The following is a 16,169-nucleotide window of genomic DNA, read 5'->3' as shown; positions in this document are numbered from 1 at the left end:
TTGGATTAAGAAAAAGATAATGTCTTATTTAGTATTTCTTCTCCTTAGATATAATAATCTATGGTGGAAGAGAGAAGTCAGGAGAATTGTCAAAGATAATGAAAAATAGGATTGAGGGTTATTTCAAACGACAAATCATTTGACGAAAATTTTGAAACTAGTGGTATCTTACTATGGTTCTTAAACCCATATATAATATTTAATAGAGGTTTTTAAACTCGTAGTATTTTACGAAGGTTCTTAAACCCATAATATTTAATGGAGGTTTTTAAACTCGTAGTATTTTACGAAGGTTCTTAAACCCATGATATTTTATGGAGGATTTGAAACTCATGGTATTTTACAGGTTTTTTCCATGTTATTTAACATGGGTTTGGAAGACTTTTCATGAGGATTAGAAAAATCTCAAGGAACACGTTCATGGTTAAGTGGGGAGAACTGCAACCTAAGTAAATGACTTAATAAAGATTTTAGAACTGCAACCTAAGTAAATGACTTAATAAAGATTTTAACTCTGAATAATGTAAAAATAAATCTCAGTTAAAATCATTTTTTCTTGTATTGTAAGTTAAAATGATTACAGTAAATATTAAAATTTATTTATTTATTCTTTTCTCACAGTTTTTTTTAGACTACAATAATAGTGTTTGCTTAATTAAATCCAAATAAAAACCATTCAGAGTGAAAAAAAACGATCTTAAATGGTCAAGATAATTAACGCAATTATCTTATTCTTACTTTTTTTTCATTAATGTAAAAATATAATTGATATTTTTATTTTATTGATTTGGAAACCGACAGAATACTTTTTAAATATTTGTAATATTTTTTTAATACATTTTTAAAAATTAATAAATAGAATTATCATAAAATATTTAATCTTAATATATTTTTAATTAATTATGAAAAATATGCTCTTTATTTGCTTTATATGATAGTTCTCATCTATTTTAACTTTATAAACTATAATTTTAATTTATTCATTTGATTGAAATATATATATATATATATTAGTAATGTTATATGATAATATTATATTTAAATAAGTATTTTTATCAATAAAAAATAAAATAAATATAATAGAATATTTTAGAGATAATCTGAAAATTTTAATATGAATCGGCACTTAAGCGTAACCAACCATGAATGGCTACCTTCTTGTTAACCCTCCCTTCAATTTCTCCGATCTCCTCCATAACCGGTGGCGCCGACGTTGAGCTGTAGCCCTGCAAAATTGCTACTGCCACTTTCTCCCTCCAAGACATGAAAACCTTGTCGATCTGAACTATAATCGGCGGTGATGAAAGTGAGAAGATGACTTACCGTTGATTCCGATCTTGACCTAGCGTGATCCACTCAATTGATTGGAAGAAAAAGAAAAAAGACTCAATTGATTTGTGTTGTATTTTGTGTTTTTTTTTTATGTAAATAAATTAATATTACTTAATTATTTTTTACGATTATTTGTGTGTGTTTGATTGAAAAAAAATTTCTTGTTTATTATGCGTAGGTTTGATCGATACAAATAATGTTTATTTCTTGACCAATAGCTTTTTACCACAATCAAACTTTGTTATTCTTGTAATGTTTTATTGATTAAAAAAACTAAATTCAATATCTATTTTATCTTTTTCTTCTAGTGTTAAATTATTTTGTCATGATTTTAATCACTTTTCATAAACATGGTGACCAAATTAACAACTAACCAACACAACCCATCAAAAGACAACATCATATTAACATCAAGTTCTATTTTGATAACCATATAGAGCTTTTATACCATCTTTATCATCTTGAGTTAGAATTCTCTTCACCCCTTCATAACTAGGGTACATGATTGAGCCCAGAACACTACTATGTCCTAGCCCTAAAAGATGACCTACTTCATGCAAAGTCACAGTTTCTAGATCAATTCCCCTTGTTGTTGGCCTTGTAGGCACTCTCCTTCTCCAACCCAGACCCCAAACCCACTCCCAACCCACATCCTCACCCGACCAAATACTCTGACCACCTGGCTCAGTGACCCATGATTCATCAGCATCAAAGTGTAACCTCCCATCTTGTGGTGCAAAAGTGTGAGCCAAAACTCGACCTGCCCCATCAAATGGGTGGCCATCTCCATGGTCTCGACGGTGAAATCCTATTACTATATTAATCGGGTTAGGGTTAAAGTAAGAAAAAAAACTATTCTCAAATGGTTTTTCTGTGAAAGTGAAGTCACTCACTGTTGACCAACTTCGGAAGGCATTCTGCACTGCATACCTCACAAGATCCATTCGCAGCACGTTAGCACTTGACACAAATCTGTAGGACAGTGCCCTCTTTGACTGTTCCCATTTTGGTGACCCTCGAAAGAAGGTATAGTTCGCAAGAATCAGCAACCCTTCAAGGTTGTTCTGTGGGGTGACAATATCAGGTACTCCACAACGTGGGAGACTCATTTTCCTTAGGGTTTCGGCATCCATGTGACCTGTGGCACGTAGGTGATGGAACACTTGGTACTCTTTAAGAGCAACCTCAACGTTTTCGTCGAAGTGGTTGTTGTGTGAATACTTGTTTAGGTAGCCAAATTTTTTGAGGTAGCTTTTGAGTTCGATCATGCCTATAGCCCTTTGTCCCCTTTTGATTCCCCTTAGGTTTCGGAGAGTTCTGGTGAATGAATGCTCCGAACCTTCTATGCTTCTTGGCTCAACAATGGGAGATGGCTTCACTACAAAGAATAGAAAGAACAAAATGGAAAATTTTAAGAGAATAAGAGCCATGAGTGCTACTAAGGAGTTTAGGGTTTTGTAATGGCTTGTGGGGATAGAAAATTGCATCCATATGTGACTATTTATAACTTGGCCAATGATATTTACTTACAAATATTCATTTTGTGTATTTTTTTTTATCACATTCTAATATATATATATATATATATATATATATATATATATATATATATATAAATAAGTATTATTTATTTAATATATTGTTATTATTTAATAATTTTCTACTTGTTGCGTATGTTTTAGAAATTAAATATATTAAACATATTTTCATATGACACGTATACTTTATTAAAATTAGTTACCAAATTTGCTAATCAAATTAATTTTAAATGGTTTGGTCGCATAGAGTTACTATTCTTCAATGCCAATATTAATTAGTCTATATGACACTATACAGAAGATATTGTATATATTAATTAAGCTATATAGTATGCTAATTACTAGTAATTAAATTTCTACATACATAGCCCACAATGTATGACTGGGTGAAATTACTAGGGAACTGAACATGACTTGCATAAGCAATTAAAAAATTATTATAAGTTGAAAGTTAATAAACTCACTTATGGATTATACAATTTTTAAATCGTTAACTTCTATATATTTAGCATTTATCTTTATTTTATTTGTATATATTTATCTCTCATTATATAAAAGTATAACATTCATACAATTTAAAAAACACTTAACATGGATTTAATTTTAGAATTAGTAATTAAAATATATTATATAAGAATAATTGAATATTAATAGAATCTAATAACATTAGTGACATTTGATATTGTTTTAAAATATTTGAAAACAAACAAATGATAAATATAATCTAACATTAGTTATCAAACTTTAGTTTTTATGTGTTTATTGTTCAATAATTTGATTTTAAAATTATGTGATGATAATGATATTTTTCATCACTATTTTGTGTGGAAATATTTAAAAGTAAACTGAATAATTTATAATATTAAATATTAACTGTTGACTATCTAATATAAATTTACACACACATTAATTGATCAATTTCGGGAAGTTCTTATTAATTGCTATAATCTCTTTTCGGTTTTTTAGGTAGATGATTTTATTTTTTTACAATGAACATTTGTGTATACAAAGGATATATCTCAACAAATAGTCGAAAGTTAATTGTGTAAAAACTGAACTATTTCGCATTAAAATTTAATTCTTTCAAATACATAATAATTCCTCATACAAAAATTCAGTAATCTAATAATTATGTTGGACTTTGTCAGCCTAATCAATAAAAAAATATTATATTAAGTAAGACGCTTAATGAGTTTAACTTTTGTATTATTTTATTTATTTTCTTTAATTTAATAAAAAAATTACATCTACTGACAAATAAATTTCACCCACTAATAAAGAATCTTTAATTGATAGTGCCCACAAATAAAGTCAAAAGAAACATCACAGGAAAGAAAAAAAAGTCCAATAATAATAAAAGTTTCTTATAAATTCACAAAAAGATGTGGTCATGTCAAGATTCAAAATTAAGAAAAAAAAAACACCCTTAATTTAACCTAACAATCTAAAATCCATGTAACCTTCTTTGCCCCTTCTAAGAAGACACTTAGTGATGATAACATTATGGAAAAGGTCCAAAATATATACTTATGTTGGTCCCAACAAGCTTCTAATGTAGAACCTTTGGGATTAGACCTCTAAACCCTCAACCACATGTGTGCAAACACAACCAAAGAGGAGTCCAATTAGTTCAAAAATATCTTGCAATTTGAAGCAAAAAATATCTTGCAATTTGAAGCAAGTAGATAATTTTCAAAGTTTTTTTAATTCTTAATTTAGGATTTATTCATAAAGAATCATTCCATTGGTATAATAGGCTTTAATCTATTATGTTCTTAGAATTTTTTATGAATATAAATAATTTACCTATGTATTAGTTTTGTTAACATATGAGTTTTAGTCTAGTGTACTCATATTTTTATTTTTTAAAAATATTTTTTTCATGTGATGGCAGATGATTATTGTTCTTTGAGGTGTTAGCCTAACTAAGATATCAAGTTACATAGTGATACCTAACATGAAAGTTTTTATAAAAAAAATCTTTGTAATTCTAAAACATATCTTTAAAATGAGGTAGCCATATGTATAAATAAGCATTGAAGTTGCCAAATTTGATTGCAGAAAGCCACATAACTCTCTCTTATAACTAGGTTTGCATCCCTCTTTGCTCAAGTTTAAGCTTGTTCATTGAAAAAAAAAATTACTTATGAAAAATGTGATCATCACGAAGTTTATACCTATGCTATAAATTTGATTTGAATCCAAAAAGGTTTAGAGCATATAAACCTCCCAAAAATGAAGCATGGTCATTTAAAAAAACTAAATTTATGTTTGAAATTATCCACTTGAACCCTGAATACAATAAACAAGAACCAAATGTTAAGACACCAATTTTCGTACAACATTCTCTCTATACTCCAAAATTTGCATAAATCTCTATTCACTACAAGAAAACCATGAAATAGAAACCAATTTGTAGAAACCAAAATAATTAGTTACAATAATAACTAAATTAGAGACCATTTTAGAAACTAAAAAAAAATTGGTTTCTAAATTAGTTTCTATTCTTTTCTATTATTGTTAAATAGTTTCTAAATTTGTATCTAATTAGCAACCAAGGTTTTTGCTACCAAATTTAGAAACTAAATAATTGATAGTTAAAACTTTGGTTGCTAATTAGATACCAATTTAGAAACTATTTAACAATAATAGAAAAGAATAGAAACTAGTTTAGAAATCAATTTCTTTTTTAGTTTCTAAAATGGTTTCTATTTTAACTAATTATTTTGGTTTCTAAAATTTGGTTTCTAAAAATTGGTTTCTATTGCATGATTTTCTTGTAGTGATTTCATTCAAACTACTCAGTGCCTTGGTACAATGAAATCTCAAATACAATATGTACATACACAAATCATGTTAAAAAAAAAGAGAAAGAGAAGAAAAGAATACAAATGAAACAATTTATCATTTACTATTAGAATTGAAATCAATGTGATATGTAGATACACAATTCATCTAATAAGTGTGAACTTATTTACAAAATTATAATCATATTTTTTATATCATTTTTCTTCTTAATCAATAAAATTCCATTTTTTTTACCTTAGACTACATTCAATTTTTTTTTCATAAAAATCACAAACATTTGAGACTACTTGTAGATGCTTACCAAAATAGGTGGTATTATAATAAATAATTCCGTGCATAAATTTTATTCTAATATTATGATAAAATTTATCTTAAAACCAAATTACAATTACAATTGTTTGACATATAGTTTTCATGGTTTTAATTAATACAAATTTTATAAATTAAAAACACATTTTTATTTGTGGATTATTTTGTTTAGGTTTACAATCTTAAATATTGGAATTTTAAATATGTTATGTATTCACAAGCGGGATACAATTATGTTAACTATATGGTTGAAATATTACGAATCTAACATATTAATGGTACATGTTTGATGTTTTATCAGAACATATATATAACATAAAATTAGTACTAGCTTTTAGATATGATATAAGAAAATCAACGTGTTTTTTTTTTTTTCAAATAATTCTTTCGATGAAAGATGTTTTGGGAAGAGCAATTAACTAAAGATAAAATAATTTTTTTCACAAATGTGACACTTAAATCGCTCTACTCGAGTTTGGAGACAAATGTACTATCGGATAGTTGAAAAGGTCAACATGACAGAATGTCCAAGAATACTGAATGACTCTCTTAATCCAAACATAACCCGTAAATTCACAGTTAATCATAATTAAGTCAATTTAGTTGTAAATCGTGATTAAGACACGATTGAGCCCTTTTTTGAACCCTCGAGCAGACTCATGACATCTGAGACCTATCTAAAAGGTGTAAATATCAAAGGAAGCCAAGCGTTAGAAGTAATGTTTTTCTCTCGACTCACTTGCATATTGAACTTGGACTGAGTGCCTTTGCAGGTTCACCCCACTCATTCGCCAATAAAAGACCACTACATGGAGACTGAAAACCAAAAGTATGAAGAAAAAAAATGACTCTCAACAAAGTTCAACCTTATAAAAACAAAAAATTAGAAAGAATCATAACCCGTAAATAATAAGTTTGCATAAAGAAAAATCATATATGTATGATGAAAATTACAACATTTTAAAAAAATAAATTGTAAAAGAAATAGAAAGCAGATAATATAAATTGCAAGAAAATAATAAATGCATAAAAAAATATTTTTTTTTATTACGCACAAGAATTTTGGGTGCAAAAACGTTGCACATGCTCCACATCCATGAAGTAACAAACTATTACTCAAATGTTGCTTCCTGCAACTCACTTCCACTCCTTCTACACTTTTCCTCTTCCTTCTTCTTCTTCTTCTTCTTCTTTGCACTTTTTCCCTTTTCAATTCCCCAAAACCAAAACCAAAAGTAAATTCCTAATTCGTTGTTCAACTACCAACTATGAAACCCGATCCCGTCGCTCCTCCGCCATTGAACAAATTGCGGAAAAGCTCCGCAGCCTCGGCATCACCGAGCAACCTCCTTCCTCCTCCGGCGGCGAAATTCGTGTGCTGTTCCCGCACGAACTCCCGAAACAGCGCGAGGGGAAAATGTTCGAGCCGAGCTGGAGCACGCCGCTGAACCCGGTGCCGGTCCCTGGGAGCGGCATCGCGGTGCTGAGTGCGAGGGAGGTGGAGAGGCGAAGGAAGCGGAGGGAGGAGGAGTTGATAAGGCGGAAGGAGCTGGTGCCGACGCTGGCGGAGCTGAGCCTCCCGGACTCCGAGATTCGGCGGCTAACTACGCTAGGGTTCTCGGCGAGGCGGAAGGTGCGGCTTGCGAAGGCTGGTGTCACGGAGCGGATCGTGAACGTGATTCACGACCTGTGGAAGCGCGCCGAGGTGGTGAGGATCTTATGTGAGGAGTTTTGTAGATTTGACATGAGAAGGACTCATGAGTTGTTGGAGGTAAGTTAACAAACATCACTGACACTTTTTGTATGGAAGTTCTGTTTGTTTACACAGTTTTCTTTTGGCTTTCATGGATACTCATTCGTGAAATTGGGTTAAGCTTTTCAAAAAATTTGTTTATCAACACTATGTTTGAACAGAAACTAATAAGAAGAAATAATTAAGTCTTTTTTATTAGGTCAAATCAATTTATGCAGTTAACCTTGTAACTTTTGTTAAAATTATCTCATAACTTTTAGGAGGTGCATAAATCAATTTTAACTTCTGTGAAAGAAAATAACATTTATTTAAAATAAACTTATGTACTTAACTTTTGACACAGTCTCTCATTTAACCTTTTTTTGAAAGCTGTGATGTATAAATTGATTTAATTTATGGAAAAATTCAATTTGTTTTGCATTCTTAAGATACTGAGTGGATAAACCTATCTACAACGCTTTGGAAAAAGAAATTGAAACGGTAAAATGAATTGGGTTTCTCATACAAACAAAAACAACATGTGCACTTCTGTAGAAGCTTTTTTAATTTAATTTTGCAAAAGGCTAAGGTACATAAGTTGGTATTAAAAGAGCATAACTTGTTTTACCTTCTTATTTTCTTGTTCTGCAAGTTTTCGTAGAGAAGTTTATTTAAACTAAGACTTTATTTTCTTATCCTACAGGAATGCTTCTAGAGAAATTTATTCAAATAGAATTTTTGTTCAGTGAAAATGAGATTTGGCTTTGTAAACGACATTGTTGTTTATCTTTTTTACTCAGTTAAAATGTTAGAAAACCACTTCAGCCATACAAGTAAATGTAGGAAAATCCCATGTGGTTCAGAACTCAACAATGCTGCTCCTGAAGTTGTTAAACATAAGTGTTCATGAGTGAATATTGAAAAATCCCATGTGGTTCAAAACTCAGCAATGCAACTCTTGAAGTTGTTAAACTTCTAAGTAAGTTTTCTGCCTGTACACCAGTGAATAATTGACACCAATTTGCAGGGTTTGATTAAGTTCCGGGTTCTAGTTGTTAAATTTTGCATTTTTTTTTCCTATAAAATTACAACAATGTTACCTTATTTTCAGGTTGTTTCTAGTTTACAAGATATTGTTAAAGAAAATAAAAGATAATAATTTGTTGTTTTTATTGTTACCCGGGCAAGTTTTTTGAGTCAGGTGGCAAAGTGGAAATAAAGTGTTATATTTATAATTATAAGTTAAAGCATATAAAGTGGAAATAACCAAACTCTGCCTAAGTTTGCAGTCATAGGAGCTCTTTACCTCCCCCTCAATAACCAATAGTTGGACAGCTATCTGCATTTTAGCCTTTTTCTCCAGTATGATATTATATTATGGTGCCCCCTGTATAAATGATTTGATTGTATCGTTTTTTTTTTCCTTTCATTGTCAGAGAAAAACTGGAGGCCTCGTTGTTTGGAGATCTGGAACTAAGATAATACTATACAGAGGGACTGATTATAAGTATCCTAACTTCCTATCAGATAAAGTTTTGAGACTAGACAACACTAGTGATGATGCTTCGCAACTTGTCAATGTTGATGATAAATCTTTTGATGGAAGTGAGAGTCACGTATCTGAATCAAAATCAATAGCATGTGCTGCGGAAAATTCACATGACAAAGCAGCAAAACCTGCACTTATACTAGGTGTTGGTACTCCCAATAAAGTACGATTTCAACTGCCAGATGAGGCAGAGCTAGCTGAAGATACAGACAGCTTGCTAATGGGGCTTGGGCCAAGGTTTACTGATTGGTGGGGAAGTGACCCTCTGCCTGTTGATGCTGATCTTCTGCCTGCCATTGGGTCTGGTTATAGAAAGCCTTTTCGTCTTCTTCCATATGGTGTGAATCCTAAACTAACAGCTGATGAAATGACCACTTTGAAGAGACTTGGCAGACCTCTACCTAGTCATTTTGCATTAGGTAAGTTTGTGCTACTTTTCTTACCTGACCAAAATTAGGTTTAATTACTTTTCTTCTTTTGTTTCACAGGGAGAAACAGAAACCTTCAAGGATTGGCTGCAGCAATTATTAAGCTTTGGGAAAGATGTGAGATAGCCAAGATTGCTGTGAAAAGAGGTGTGCAGAATACCAGCAGTAAGATAATGGCTAAAGAGTTAAAGGTCAGCTATTGTTTTTACTGATAATTTTCAGATTTTATAAAATTTAGCACTTATAGTATAAATAATTTCTTAGAATTTAGGTTTTAGACTTAACTCAATTTTATAAAACTATCTTTTAAGGTGATACAAGTCAGTATGGTAATAAACCTCCTCCTTTTGAGTTTACAATTAAGGCAAACTTTAAAGAGGTCACAACTAAGGTGGGGTAGGTAACTGTAATTAAGGCTGGTTTTCAACTCTCCCCCCCATGCTCAAGACATTCCCTGGAGTATCGCAAAAGCAGTTGGCCCAACACTCTGGTACCATCTTAGAATTTAAGTTTAAGCTTAACTTAACTCTACAAAATTAGTTTGTAGGGTGAGGTTTTGCATCTTGTTTCTATATATAACTAGTCAATGTGGGGGCTAAACCATTAGAATTTAAGTTTAAGCTTAACCTAACTCTACAAAATTAGTTTGTAAGGTGAGGTTTTGCATCTTGTTTCTATATATAACTAGTCAATGTGGTACTAAACCACCACTCTGAGATTGCAATTAAAACAACTCTGAAAGAGGCTCCAACTACGGCGGGTTGGGGGTGATGACAATTAAGGTGTCTTTCTAACATAATTAAATATGATAAATGGAAGTGTATAGCCTCTTAAATTCTATGACTTCCTTTTCTTGTACCATATATTGTGTGGGAATGACATTCTCTGCATTTAACTGCTATTATTGACTGATTAACCAGGCAATGCCTCTCTTTAGACAATGTCAATAAATTAATGGTCATGATATAATGTTGACTGATCAACCGCCAGATGGAATTCTTTACTAATCATAAGTTGCTAAATAGTTCTTTTAGTGCTTGTGATTACTAAAGATTGTAATCACCTTGAGATGTTTTATTTATTTATTTGGTGTATAATTAAAATAAGTAAAATATATCTTGTGAAAATATTCGTATTGTGTTGACCTCTGGCATGACTCTTGAGGACAGGAGTAGTAGACCTGTAGATTTGAAACTGATAGGGTTGGCTTTTTACTTATCTCTTTTATCTTTTTCCTGATATGAATAAAAAGACACAGATCCACTATCATTTTTGAATTTAATATTACATCACTGATCTGCAAACTGTCAGAAGAACCAGTTAAACATAGGCTTTGTAGCAATAGTAAACATATATTTTATGTAATAGTAATATTTGAGGTGGTTGATTTTAATTACAATAGAATACCAAAATGATATATATGATACCATATCTGCTTCTCTGCAGCGTCTGACAGGAGGAATTCTCCTTTCTCGGGATAGAGAATTCTTTGTTCTGTATAGAGGGAAGGACTATTTGCCAGCTACAATGTCTTCGGTCATTAAAAGGCACAGGAAATTTAGAATGCACGGACTGAAGGCTAGAAACAGTTCATCAGCTAAAGTCACTCCAGAACAGAAAGGGGGAACTATAGAGTGTGATTCTGAAGTAAAGGTTACGAACTTCCAGAAGGATACTAAACGACGAAAGTTGACAAAGGCTGAGTTAGCTATTAAAAGAATTAGCATCCAATTGTCGATGGTATGATTTCATTAAAAAGTCCAAATTTGCTGGTTTTTAGATTTTCTTTTTGAGTTACAGATGGTATAGGTTTGACATACAGGCAATAGAAAAGAAAGCAAAGGTGGAAAAACTTCTAGCTGATCTGATAAATGCAGAGAGTCCCCGAGAACAAGAACTTGATAAAGAGGGTATTACTAAAGAAGAGAAATACATGCTGCGGAGGATTGGTTTGATGATGAAACCCTTCCTATTACTAGGTGATTTGTGAAGATGATTTTTGATGTTCACAACCATAGATAGTTGATTGTTCTAAATTTGGAATAAAAAGCTTGACATCTTTAAAGCTACTTAAAATACAAGATAACCTTTTCTTATTATTCTCAGGTAGACGAGGAATTTTTGATGGAACGGTAGAAAATATGCATCTTCATTGGAAGTATCGGGAGCTTGTGAAGATAATATGCAATGGAAGCCTGGAAGATGTTCATCAGATATCTCTGACCCTAGAGGCAGAAAGTGGTGGGATATTAGTGGCCATAGAGAGAGTGAGAAAGGGCTTTGCAATCATTGTGTATCGTGGAAAGAATTATAGTGCCCCTCCTTGTCTGAGGCTTCAAAAGCTTTTAAATAAAAGGCAAGCTTTGAAGCGTTCTAAAGAGGCACAGCGCCGAGAGGTAACATTGTCCTCATCAACCTCTATTTGAGTAGGAGTTTCAGTTAGTTAATTTGTTTCAACACTTCCTTTGTGAAAAATAAGGGTAGGATGGGGCAGAGGTTTATTGCCTGTTAGCTACATTACACCACATGTAAAATTATAAGTATAGGTTGGTTTTGCACGAGCTTTCAGAAAATTATCTTTTCTGTGAATTTTGTTTTCAACATTTCCTTTGTGAATAAAAAGGGTAGGATGGGGCAGAGATTTATTTGCCTATTACACATGTAAAAATGATGACTGTAGGTTGTTTAGCACAGCTTTCAGAAAATGACCTTTTCTATATATTTTTTTAAATACCTTCATAAAAAAAATGGTTATTTTACATTGGATATGAAATTTGAGAAGCACTTTTTTTATGTTTGAATTGAACAGAATCTTTAATGTTGTAAAAGTTATCTTTCTTTACAAGCACACAATCCTTCGTTAAAAAAACATTTTGTATTGTTTTCAGTGCTTCAGCCCTTTTTAACTCATATGAACCCACTAAAATATATATATAATAAATAGATTCTTTCTTATCTTGGAAATGCACGTTACGGTTGATGCTTATTTGGTAGATATCCGGAGTTAATTCTGTTACTAGTGGTCTTGAAGGTGACCACTACACTGTGGCATGGATTTCCTTACTCACCATATATATATATATATTGGAAAAAGGAATTGACTGCTAATGCCTTTTTACTCATTTCCTGCAGTCGTACAAGCGTGGTATTTTGATGCTAGAAAAGAAAATAAATGAACTGAAACTTCAGATGGTAAGCGGTCCACATTTATAGTATTGTGTTGATGAAATATTTCTCCCCTTGATTTGAATTATTCAATATGGATTATTCACGTGATTAGATTGAAGATAAAGAGACTGACAGTAAGCAGATAGTTGAATGTGTCAATGGTATTTCTTTTTTTAGTTGTTTTTCTGCAAGATTATACTGGTGTAATTTTACCCTTTTTTATGAAAAGAACAACAGCAGCATACAAAATTCTCAACAACACCCAAACATGAAATTCTTGTTTAGATTCTTGTTTATAGTCAAATGACTAAAACTAGAAGACACTCATTGTATGTGAAGGACTATATGTTACGGTTTAATGAAATGAAAAAATGTGTTATATGGTACTGAATTGTCCTAATTTAATACTTGTGTGAATTATTTTGGCCATGATTTAAGCACTTGATTTCAGAGAGTTTCTTATGTTGTAATAAAGATGGACAAAATGAAAAGCGATAACGGTATGGGAGTATTTGACTAGTAGAAGTTTAGTAAGAATTATTATTGCATTGTTGTTACTGGTATTAGGTCTCTAAAATAGTATCTGAAATAGTTTATGGCTCGATTCAAGGCTACAGACAAACAAGAAACTTATTCAAATTCCATAAATTGGAATTCTCCTAAAGAAGCTTCTGTTGACAATCAACAAGCAATGCAGGAGCGGCCAGTTGAGCTGATTGACAGTGGTGAAGTTAATCAAGGTGAACAAGAAAATTCCTTAAGTTGGAAATCTCCTAGAGAAGCTTCTGTAAATCAACAAGCAATACAGGAGCATCCAGTTGAGCTGACTGATAGTGATGAAGTGAATCAAGGCGAACAAGAAAATTCTATAAATTGGAATTCTCCTACAGAAGCTTCCGTTGACAATCAACAGACACTACAGGAGCAGCCAATTGAGCTTATTGATGGATGTGGAGCTCATCATGGTGTACCAAAACATTCCATAAATTGGAATTCTCCTAAAGAAGTTTCTCTTGAAAATCTTCAAGCAATACAGAAGCACCCTGTTGAGCTTATTGATGGATGTGGAGCTCGTCAAGATGAACCAAAAAAATCCATAAATTGGAATTCTCCTAAAGAAGCTTCTGTTGACAATCTACTAGGAATACAGGATCAGCCAGATGTGCTGATTGATAGTAGTGGAGCTCATCAAGGTGAACCAGAAAATTCTACTAGTTGGAATTCTTCAATAAAAGCTTCCATTGGCAATCTACAAGCAATACAGGATAAACCGGTTGAGCTGATCGATGGTGGTGGATCTCGACAAGAAGAACCAGAATCCTGGCCTAGTTTGATTCACAAGGAAACACAAGTAAGCACACAGCTTTATAGATTAAAATTGAACTGTTGACTACAATTATCTCCTGGATTATCATCTGCTTTTTCCAAGGTTTTCATTTGACTTGTTTTTGGCTTTTTCTTAATTATTGATTTGGTAAAACTATCGTGGATTTCAGTTGGATGAAATGAGTGATTCTGTGGCTGATACTGAGCATTGCATCTCCAATAGCAAGGCAATGGAGCCATCAAACTCATCATCAAAAAATGATCCTGAACCATCAGCTCCAGTGATAAATATGAGTTTTCCTTCTAGATCTGTGCATCTTTCAACCAAAGAGAGGCTTCTTCTACGGAAGCAGGCCTTAAAGATTAAGGAACCTGTTGTTGTCATAGGTATCGTTTTCAGCTATACTTTCTTTTTGCCAATATTCATTGTTCTAGGTTGTCGGGCGAGGTGGGGCGATGTTCGCGTTTCCTTTCTCACCTTTTCAATTGATGTCAACATTTTGAAAAAAATTCATTTTGGATGATTAGGCTCTGGAACTGCTGCCTATTGATGTGTCTTGTGTTGTATTTCTTTTGTATTTTCCTGCAATGATGCTAACTGGGAGGAACCATCTCTCCTTCTCTCTCTTTTCCATGGCCATACAATTCTCAGGAAAGAACGATATTGCGTCTGGTGTTGTGCAAGCAATTAAAGTTCATTTCGAACGGTACCCTCTTGCTTTAGTTAATGTCAAAGGAAGGTCAAAGGGGACCACAGTTCAGGAGCTGGTGTTCAAGCTAGAGGTGCGCATGCTTAAAATTCCTTCCTTTTCCTCATATCTTCCTCGTTGAATCTTTCTTTCATGCCTCGATCAATAAATACTCCCTTCTTGCTAACTTCTCTTTTCCCCTGTTATTCTTGCAGCAAGAAACAGGTTCCCTTCTAGTCTCTCGGGAGCCTAGTAACATCATTCTTTATAGGGGTTGGCCAGCAGATAAACCTATCCCTGCAACATATGTTAATAAAATGAGTAGAGAGGGAGGGACAAAACCACCCAATACACACAGGAGCTGGAACACCAAAAGAAGAATAAGTATGATAGGGAAAAGAAGAATTGGGACTAGGATAGGGAAAAGAAGTATTGGTGGGAGAAGCTCTAGGTCAAATTTTAATTTTAGGAGAAATTCAAACCCCATCTTTAGCCCTAGTTCGTAACATCAATATTGAATTTTTTAGTGGGAAGAACCCCAAACAGGAACTGAAAACGAAAATATTATAAGAAAGAAGCCTCCACTAATTTTGAACCCTTCCTTCACTCCTCAAAGTGCTTGGTGTTTTGTTCTGTCAAACGTGTTTTTTCCTCTGGGACTCAACTCACATCTCCCTCCCAGGAACAGAGTCATAATGTTCAATATGCTTGAATCATATTTGGGCAATAGAAGAAAAAAATGTTAAAAAAATAAGAACATGAAAGAGTAACTGTCTTATAAACATAAAGGGGTGAAGTGAATGTTTATTTCAAAGTTAAATAGAATATGAATATTGTTTTAGTAAAAATAAGGAGGGTGAATATTTGTTTAAAATTAAAGAGGAGGTGAATGCTATTTAGTATAATGTGAGGGAAAGTAATTACAATTTTTCCTAATAAAATGAATAACTGAGTGGAAATAAAAGAAAAATAATTATTTTATTTAATTAGGTAAAGGAAATATTAGGTGATAACAGAAAAAACAATTCAAGACGCATAGAGTATCTTATTCAATTTGATTTAATTTTTTACTATTATTTAAAATTTCGTATTGAGATCTACTTTCTAATTATATTAAAAAAATACCATTTATTGCTGAGAATAGAGTTCATAATATTAACTATTATCTGTTAAACATAAGAATTAAAAAAGACAATGAACGAACCCTATTATTTGTTAAACATAAAAATTAAAAATGAAAACTTTTAAAACTAATTGGTTTAACAAATGTCTTCCTTTTTTAAACTAAAA

The 16,169-nt window shown here is 32.2% G+C and overlaps 2 protein-coding genes across 5 annotated transcripts; one reads left to right on the top strand and one right to left on the bottom strand.

Moving 5' to 3' along the window:
* Positions 1 to 1,731: 1,731 nt before the first annotated feature.
* Positions 1,732 to 2,799, bottom strand: LOC150027827 (metalloendoproteinase 1-like). The gene has a single exon (XM_090301706.1). The coding sequence runs from the start codon at positions 2,760 to 2,762 to the stop codon at positions 1,743 to 1,745; it is 1,020 nt and encodes a 339-aa protein (XP_090157832.1). The 5' UTR covers positions 2,763 to 2,799; the 3' UTR covers positions 1,732 to 1,742.
* Positions 2,800 to 7,033: 4,234 nt separating this feature from the next.
* Positions 7,034 to 15,494, top strand: LOC137836821 (CRM-domain containing factor CFM2, chloroplastic). 4 transcript variants are annotated; one of them, XR_016520608.1, is made up of 11 exons: positions 7,034 to 7,758; positions 9,156 to 9,687; positions 9,757 to 9,887; positions 11,143 to 11,436; positions 11,519 to 11,675; positions 11,803 to 12,092; positions 12,829 to 12,888; positions 13,482 to 14,215; positions 14,361 to 14,577; positions 14,843 to 14,973; positions 15,095 to 15,494. XR_016520608.1 is itself a non-coding variant. In XM_068645578.2 (11 exons), the coding sequence occupies exons 1-11, from the start codon at positions 7,108 to 7,110 to the stop codon at positions 15,383 to 15,385; spliced, it is 3,495 nt and encodes a 1,164-aa protein (XP_068501679.2). In that variant the 5' UTR covers positions 7,034 to 7,107; the 3' UTR covers positions 15,386 to 15,494. The 4 variants fall into 4 exon arrangements, 3 of the variants coding, with proteins under 3 accessions (XP_068501679.2, XP_090157885.1, XP_090157884.1); XM_068645578.2 differs by having other exon boundaries at positions 13,475 to 14,215; XM_090301759.1 differs by having other exon boundaries at positions 7,089 to 7,758; positions 11,153 to 11,436; positions 13,475 to 14,215.
* Positions 15,495 to 16,169: the final 675 nt, after the last annotated feature.

This window comes from Phaseolus vulgaris, chromosome 4 (genome assembly GCF_051622355.1).
Source record: "Phaseolus vulgaris cultivar YP4 chromosome 4, ASM5162235v1, whole genome shotgun sequence".
Classification (NCBI taxonomy): Eukaryota; Viridiplantae; Streptophyta; class Magnoliopsida; order Fabales; family Fabaceae; genus Phaseolus; species Phaseolus vulgaris.
Note: the sequence above shows the minus strand (reverse complement) of the source record. Positions and strands in the feature narration are given on the sequence as shown.

What these genes read in the sequence shown, in the direction of transcription:
- LOC150027827 (XM_090301706.1), bottom strand. Translation starts at nt 2,762, where the DNA reads ATGGCTCTTATTCTCTTAAAATTTTCCATTTTGTTCTTTCTATTCTTT.
- LOC137836821 (XM_068645578.2), top strand. Translation starts at nt 7,108, where the DNA reads ATGTTGCTTCCTGCAACTCACTTCCACTCCTTCTACACTTTTCCTCTT. An exon ending in ACCTAGTCATTTTGCATTAG is followed by an intron (nt 9,688 to 9,756) that starts GTAAGTTTGTGC and finishes TTTGTTTCACAG; the next exon opens with GGAGAAACAGAAACCTTCAA. An exon ending in TAATGGCTAAAGAGTTAAAG is followed by an intron (nt 9,888 to 11,142) that starts GTCAGCTATTGT and finishes GCTTCTCTGCAG; the next exon opens with CGTCTGACAGGAGGAATTCT.